The sequence below is a fragment of the Mycetomoellerius zeteki genome, unplaced genomic scaffold (genome assembly GCF_001594055.1).
Source record: "Mycetomoellerius zeteki isolate Tzet28-1 unplaced genomic scaffold, Tzet1.0 scaffold108, whole genome shotgun sequence".
Classification (NCBI taxonomy): domain Eukaryota; kingdom Metazoa; phylum Arthropoda; class Insecta; order Hymenoptera; family Formicidae; genus Mycetomoellerius; species Mycetomoellerius zeteki.
In genome coordinates this window covers 901,050-909,601 of record NW_017255996.1, presented here as the reverse complement: position 1 = coordinate 909,601, position 8,552 = coordinate 901,050, and the positions used below count along the sequence as shown (strand labels likewise).

Below are 8,552 nucleotides of genomic sequence, written 5' to 3'. Positions count from 1 at the left end.
GGCGACCGCGGGTGCATCCAGCGTCGCGCGCGCGCGCGCGCGCGTGACATCTCAGCTGGTGCACAGGCTGGATGAATAAACGTCTTCCTTATCGTCTAAAATAAACTCCACACATATCTGGATCGTAGCCAGGACGTAGGAAAGTACAATGATATTTGTCGCGTAAACTGTTGCGTTCCTATGGAGGGTGGATCGGATCCTCGCTCGTTTAAACGCGTTGTCGGCATGCTTCTTCAAAGCTATTAATACAACGTTAATCGCAAAAATTTGCTGGCGATGCACTTGGCTTGCGAACCGCTTAATCGCGTGATATTACCAGTCACACACGCAATTAGGTCTTTAACTACTTGGTTATGAAGTAATCATCTTTTTGACGTGCTATTATATATTACTACATTTATCAGTATGCATTTATGACTGGCATCGTAATATATATTTCGTATTAAAACACCTTTGATAACTTGGAACGCGAAATTTTTAATAAATCCACCTCTTTATATTCAGTTATGTCAGTATAAAAGTATCTCATGATGAAAAAAGTTAAAAAAGTTATATTTTAAACAAATATTTATAATTAGCATATTTTATAAAAGATTTTTATTCAAATAAAAAAATCAAAAGTAAAAATAGATAGACTACTCGAAATAGTCGTTCGAATTGTCGATTTGTTAACATCGAGAAGCACCGATTTTTTTTACAGTTTAAATTTTTGCATTACGAAATCAGTAAAAATTGAAATGCGACGCAAAACAATTTTTTTATTTAATTTGAATAAAAGAAATAACGTAGTGTTTATATAAGTTTATATAAATGTAACATAATGACCTCGTTAGCTGAACTTATATAATTAATATCATTAAAAACTAAAAAATATTTTGCAAATATGGTGCAACTATTCATAATGCACGTTGTAATTATACATTCAAGCAACAAAGTATTCGTCTAGAATGTTTCTGCACTGTAAAAAAGTATGTGAAGTTGTATAAATAATATGTGTAAAAATTACACAATTTATAGTAGAAATATATGAAAAACTGTGCATTTTAACAAAAATTAATAAATTTATATTAGACGAGAAATTGCTACCAATAAAATTTATAACAATAAAAATATTATATAGTTTTTATTTAAATGTACAAATTTGTGTAATACTATATAACATAATAGTAATACCACACATTATTTGCATTTTTACGTTCATATATATACATATGTACATATAGTTTAAGAAAAATAATTGTACGTAATTCGCTGGAGAATTATTTTATGATAAATGTTTCTGCAAACTTAAATATTTTTGTAAATTTATTTTTGCAAAATGTTTTGCGATGTTTGTTGTACTTATTATAAAGAAAAATAATTATCTAAGTTGTAACTTTACTTACGTGTAAATATACACTTTTAATAGTAAGTCTCAAATTTACGCACTATAATTTTATATTAAATATTAAATCAATAAATGAATAATTTTATATGTAATTTTTTTACAGTGTGGAATTGCGTCAGGTTGTTAAAAAGTCTAAATGATTTTTCCGCTGCATAATCTTTTTGACGGTAAAGCAAAAAAGAAATCTCGTTCGGGCAACTGCGCATATAATAACGTACTTATTCGCAGTCGTTCGCTCGAAGTCTAAAGTATATATAGGCAAAATATAACGAGGGAGCCCAAAACGGTATTTACGACGCATCGAGTCGTTGGCGGCATAAAGTGGCAATCGCGTCGCGCAATTTACTTCACACTCGCATTGTCTCGGCAATACGTCCGACGTATTTCATCCACGAGGCACGCGGATAAGCCGCTGTCAAGGTGGAACGGTCCACCCTCGCGATGGCGTGCAAGGGATCTCACAACTCCTCTGTATGAGAGCCGGCATGCACAGCGTCCCTTTAATTAGTGGTCCGTGTGCTTTTACAGTCGTATCCCGCTCACATGACGGTCGACTCGCAGAAGCAAATCGAGATGCAGCGGCTGCAAACGGAGCACTTGAAGCGGCAGCAAGAGCACATCATGCAGCACAACATCCAGGAGTTGCAGGCTCAGATGACAAAGAGCCAGCTGAGCATGTCGGGACCACAGTCACTGATGTTTCTGCCGTTTCTCGAACAGCTCAGAGGGCTGCCCGTGCAGTCACCCATGCCTCCACCGCCAGCCACGTCAACCGCCACCACCGGCAACAAACACATCAACTCCATCGCCAATGTACGTGACCCGGTGATTATCGATATCTCCTGTATCGGTCATAGCTCCATGTAACGCTCGCTCTTTCATAATATCACGCACTATTTTCGCCATATTAGTTATTTCTCGGTATACCTGTTATTACAGAAATTTAATATTAGGAAGGTAGTAATCAATTACTTGTTAAGCATTGAACAGTGCTTTTATTAAGGCTCCGTTATCTCTTGCAGTTCTATTAGTTGTATGACGTCAGAGGCGATAAATAACATACAATTAATTAATTGCTAGACACAGCTATCGGACAAATCTCAGTAAGTTTCAGAATTATGAAATTATTTTTTTTCTTTAAAACATAATTTCATGATCCTGAAACTTACAAAATATGTGGCGAACTGAGATTTGTCCGGTATGTTACATGGAAAAATACTTCCTGTAAAATGATTCTTGAAATAATAGTATATTTCTCAATTGTCAGGAACCACCGTGATAGCTACATTTCTACGTGAAATAGTGGATAATAGTAGTTTGCCATATATTTTACACTTTACAGGTTTCAAAATTATGAAATTATTATTTTTATAAGAGAAAATTAAAAATAATACTGTACGTATCAAATTAATTTATTGAATGTCATTTCTCGCTTTTGACGTCACATAACTAATGTAGCTGCAAAAGATATACGAGCCTTAATATTCAAAATAAATAATAATTAATCACTATTTTTCAGTATTAAATTGGATTTCTGCAAGAGTGCTCGTTTTAGAGATATAAAAATCTAATTATGAGAAAAACATTAAAATCCTGACATTTATTAAAAAACAAATGTATACAGTTTCAATTTGTTACTAAGGCGGAATATATGCGACTCGAATATTATATATATATATATATATAAATATAGTATTATTTTTACAATTGCTCTATTCTTGTAATAAAAACAATTTTTAATAACTTTTGAATCATAAATTTTATTAGTATAATTTCGTCTGAGAACCAAACTTAGTTCCAAGTATTCTAAAAATTTCACGTTGATTTGAGCTCTTAAATTAGCTAAACTTTAATAAATTTCACTTCATATTAGTAACACCGGGTTAACATTAGTACTATTCCGATCGAGAAATTCCAACTCATTAGTCTGACGTTCCTGAGATTTTTCATTCGTTCGCAGATGATCAGCAGCCATCGAGAAGGTCCAAGCTGGGCGACCGCGCATCTCGCTCAGATGACAACGCAAATGGAGAAGGAATCGTCGTCGCCGGCGCCGATCTCATCCGCGGTAGCGCCGACGGCCCCGCCTCTTCAGGATCTCGACGCCCCGCTGAACCTCACCAAGCCGAAATCGACGTCCTCGGGCGCCACGGCGTCTTCCTCGTCGCCCGGTAGCGACTCGCACTCGACCGGTGCCGGAAGCAGCGGCCAGCAGGAGCAACCATTAGCGGCGACCGCGCCCAAGCTCTTCCCGTCAGGACTGCCGATACCGCGGAATTACCTGCCGACGCTTTCTTACGCCGGTCTACCACCGCATCTCAGCAGTCTGTCTTCGCCGAGTGAGTGAAACATTCGTGATCATTCGCTTTAATCGCTTGGCGTGAGAGTAGAATGAAGCCTGTAGGATTACACCGGCTGTTGAGGAGCGATGAAGTCGAGTATCGTGTCGAAATGACATTTCGCGGATATTCTGTAGAGATTGTTGCTATTCACAACGGTTAATTATCTTTATGCGATATACGTGTGCGCTCTCACTACATCGCGTTTCACAAATTGCGTACCTATTATAATCGACCGACCGTTCGTGAATTCATCCGAATTACCACGATTAAAGTAACGCCCGTTGTTGCGATCCGAGCATTACCAGAACTCGCGGTTGCGCCGATTACGCGACGCGTTCATCCCGCGGAACAATTGCAAATTGCCGATTGCCGCAAGTGGATTCCGAGAGAGAAAGGCATGGTCGGTGTATGCGATACCCTCCGGAGTATGCGATTTCATGCCGGCGGTGAACACTTAATCATCTTCGAGCAGGCTAGTTTTCCCGATTGTCCGCGGCCGGGTTTTTTTTCCACGGCTGCTCGCCGTCCGGAGAACCTGTTTCACTTGCCATCTGGTTTTTGCCACGGGTACCGCGGCGTATACTCGTAATCAACGATGCGTAACGCGATTCCGCCCGATAAGGGCCGCGCGACGCGCGATTCGCACAAGCGAGGAAGGGAAGAAGATCCGCAGGCCGTCATTGTAACGTTGAGAACGAATCTCTTTGCGTGGCAATCGCCGCGCGTTACTTCGTCCGCGACATACACGGAGCACTAAAAAACATGTCTAAACTTCGGCATTATGTTAAGGATCCGGTTGCGAAAAAAAAATTCCTGCAAACGATTCTGAAAATAATATTTATTTTACAAGCGCAATCGGACGATAGCTCTTCATTATTTCTTTTCACAGACTATTTCTTTTCATTTCAAAAAGTTCTAATGTCTTGTTTAGCTATAATACTAATCCTCCGCAGATCATGTGAGGATTTGAAGACCCAGACGATTATTCCTAAATATTGAAAGAGTATATCAGAATTTTTTCAAATTTTTTTTAAAGCGAATATTTTTTGAAAAACCGTCCCTCAACGATTCAGGTAGTCTGACTAATCGTCAAGAAAATTGTCGAAACTGTCCAGCACTGTCCAATTTTGATAGATTTTGAATATGATTATAAAAAATATTAGAACTATTTTTTTATTTGTTTATTTCGAAGTTTCAACAGTCTCGAAACAACTGAAAATGAGGGGAAATTAAAAATTTCGAAAAAAAAACTTTTTAATGTGAATATGCCGTTATTAAAAGTATAAAATATAAAACCTAAAACAGAACATTTTATATAAAATATAAAACAGAATACTTTTTCATATACCTCATAGTTTTGAAGATATTTCGATGAAAATGAAAAACAATCCATTATTTTTGAGAGATTCTTACAACCTTGAGATAAGCAAATAAAAAAATACGGGTCTTATTAATATTATTAATATTTTTTGATATTCTATAATAGTCTATAACATGCAAAAAGCGCATCAAAATCGATAAGGGACAGTTTCGACGGTTCCCTTGTAAGTGGTGAAATTCAGGATAGTTTGCGAAGGACTACTAAAACTAACGAAATAAAAGAACTAACATAAGACGCGTAAAAGTCTCAAATATAAAATTTTTTTAAAAGCAAAATTGACCTCACATCGCGTAAAAAATCAGGAATATCGCATTCTCTGCTTTGTCTTTGTTTTTCACATATCTCTGTACTTTATACATCTTACTCTGTATATCTTAAAAGATATCTGTAAAGTATATCTTAAAAACGTGAACTCTTTCGTTCCCGTATCTCTATTACGCATCTTTCACTCCGTTTCTCCGGTAACCCGTTACAGTGGGCAAGGTAATGGCCAAAGACGAGGCCGGCGGACCGGGAGGATCCGTGGCGGCCGCTGCGGTCGCGGCCGTGGAAAAGCACTTCGCGATGCACGGGCTGTACGGATTGCCGTCGAACACAGGTGGGATGCCACCGTCGGCCCAGACTCAAAGACCGATCAAGCATTCTGGCTCTCGGGAGGAACCGCCTCAGGAGGAGCAGGATTTTCTCTCGACGCCTCACAGTAAGTGGACGTGGAGGAACGAGCGTCGCGGTAATCGCGAGACGGATCGCGAAGCAGATACAAAGAACACTTAACATAGTTTCGAACGTAGCGTAAATTTTTTTACAAATGTAGAATCTCCAGATTTTTCAGTCAGATTTTTCAGACTTTTTTGAAATAATGCGATAGTATCTCATATAAATTCAAGTCAAAATCAAGTTAAAATCAAGACTGAAAGAAATAAGATTAAATGCGCATATAGCATATAAAAACTATAATAATTTAATATTATGTAAATTCTTTCTTTTTCTTTTTGAGAAAAATATAAATAATATTTTAAGATGTGCATATATAATATTAATTATAATGATTGTATTAATATTATAAATTATGCATAATAGTCTCGCACTTAACGTCGTATATCTTGTATATATGATTCGGTTTTAAAATTGCAGTGTGGCGAGATCCGGGATATAAAGTAGCGGAAGACATAACGGAAAAAGGTAAGCACTTCTATGAGTAACGATTAGACTACTATTACGCTCTTGTTTTGAGAGCGCCAAGTGACGCCCTCGCGAAATCAGATTCGTTTCTCACGAGAGTATCGTGAATCTCGACGACGACGTGACATCTAACGCCCCGTCTCTTTTTCTCTTTCTCTTCAGCTAAAATGGTGAGGCAGCAGAAAAGGGAGGGTGAGAACAAGCCACATATCAAGCGACCTATGAACGCATTCATGGTGTGGGCCAAGGATGAACGTAGGAAGATCTTGAAAGCCTGCCCAGACATGCACAACTCAAACATATCGAAAATTCTCGGTAAGCATACCCGATCCATACACGTCACTCACACGATTGCAGTTGATGCTTCAACTATAAACGATTTTTCTGATGGATGTAATTATGGAATAAATATCGTTCCCTTACTTCAAAAGTCATACAACTTAAAAATGTGATTTTCGAGTTATTGCCATGAATTTAATTAAGTAATGATTACTCTATCAATCATCAAAAGTAAACTTAATTTTACAGTCCGTTCGCCAAATAGCACTTGTGTGCCAAATAGTCCTTAAAAAGTTTTCAAAGAGATACATAATACCTTCTACAAGAGTGACACATCTTGAAATGTATCATTTTTGTAAATAAGAATATTTAGGATAGTCTTTTATAGAGAACATTTAAAGTTAAGACAGTTTTAAAGTTTGAAGAAAATATTTTATTTTAGATTTAGTAATTTTAGCTCATCAAGATAAATATAAATTCTTGGTGATATTTCGAGTTATGTCACATTTGATGTTGACTCATTCTGGATTTGTCATAATTTTATACGATATCAAAAAGGATGGTATTATATTTTAAGGATTCTGAAACAAAAAATAATCAAAGTGATCCTATTTGATCGTGTTTTTAAAAATATATTCATCTTCATGATATTATTGAATTAGTTAATTTCCTATTGTTGAAAAAGTTTTTTCACTTTTCTGAAAAATTTAATTTCTTTAGCTGTATTACTTTTGAAGTAACGATATGTGAGGAGCAGACTTTCAAAATGTTTTGTTCAAAATTTCATTTTTTTAGTTAAAGATGGCGTAATGTTCAGTGTTGAAAGACTTATATTATAAGCTACTTTGAGATGTTCAGAAAGCATTTTTTCATCATTAATTTATATGCTGAAAAAACATACACATTACGAAGTTTATTATGTTTTTTAATTAGAGACAAACAAAATACATTTGCTTAACATTTTTAGTACTTGTTTAGCAATTTTGTTTAATATTTCACATCCTAATTGACATATTGTTATTTTCTGTAAAGTTCGTAATTTTCTTGTGCACGTAGTTTTTTTTTTCTTGTTTTCTGAAAATTACAAATTTTGGATAAAACGCATTTTGAAAGTCTGCTCCTCTTATATTCTTTACAGAAAACTTTTTATAATTACCGTACTTTTATAATTACACCTTTAGTAAGCCTTAATTTATCTACATTATTGTACTAAATTATATAATTACACATATCAATTATTTATATCATAAATTTATTACTTCAACGATTAATATGACACAAATGTAAAATTTCGCAAATATGTATTAAAACTCAAAAATATAAATCGCAAGCAAAGAATACAATGGAAAATTATTCGATTTGATTTAATTTAATTTATGTGAAAAATTATCGGAGAACGCGAAACGTGTTCTACTTCAACGCATATTTTTTTTATATCGGTTACAGGTGCCCGGTGGAAGTCGATGTCAAACTCAGAGAAACAGCCATATTACGAGGAACAGTCGCGACTTTCGAAGCTGCACATGGAAAAGCACCCAGACTACAGGTACCGGCCGCGGCCAAAGCGCACGTGTATCGTGGACGGCAAAAAGATGCGTATCTCCGAATACAAGTCACTGATGCGGCAGCGGCGGCAGGAGATGCGGCAGTTGTGGTGCCGTGACGGCGGCACCGAGATGAACTTCTTATCACCGGTAAGTGCCGATCTGACTGGCACGCAGCATCACCCGGGCACGGGTGCCGGTCCGTCGCGACCATCGGTCTCGCCGCCGGCGACGATGTTGAACGGTGGTGGCGGTGCGGCCGGCCCGAGTTCGGACCATCCTTCGTTCTACTATCCACAGGACAGTCTATCGCCCACGGACATGATGAACTTCTCACCCGAGAATTCTGGCTCGATCGGTGGCTACGACGCGAGTCCGCGGCACCACGACGAGGATTGAACCGCAGCTCCGGGTCAGCCACTTTGGCCGCCCGGAGC

General features: G+C 37.3%; 1 protein-coding gene across 1 annotated transcript in view; it reads left to right on the top strand.

Annotated features, from left to right (window-relative positions):
- The window catches only part of Sox102F (transcription factor Sox102F), a 189,019-nt gene extending 180,473 nt beyond the window's left edge, over positions 1-8,546 (top strand). The window contains exons 6-11 of the mRNA XM_018452120.1: positions 1,916-2,200; positions 3,348-3,726; positions 5,586-5,810; positions 6,245-6,292; positions 6,455-6,607; positions 8,018-8,546. Coding sequence (XP_018307622.1) covers positions 1,916-2,200; positions 3,348-3,726; positions 5,586-5,810; positions 6,245-6,292; positions 6,455-6,607; positions 8,018-8,514 — 1,587 coding nt within the window. The 3' untranslated portion in view covers positions 8,515-8,546. The remainder of the gene's footprint in view (positions 1-1,915; positions 2,201-3,347; positions 3,727-5,585; positions 5,811-6,244; positions 6,293-6,454; positions 6,608-8,017) is intronic.
- The last annotated feature ends 6 nt before the right edge of the window (positions 8,547-8,552 follow it).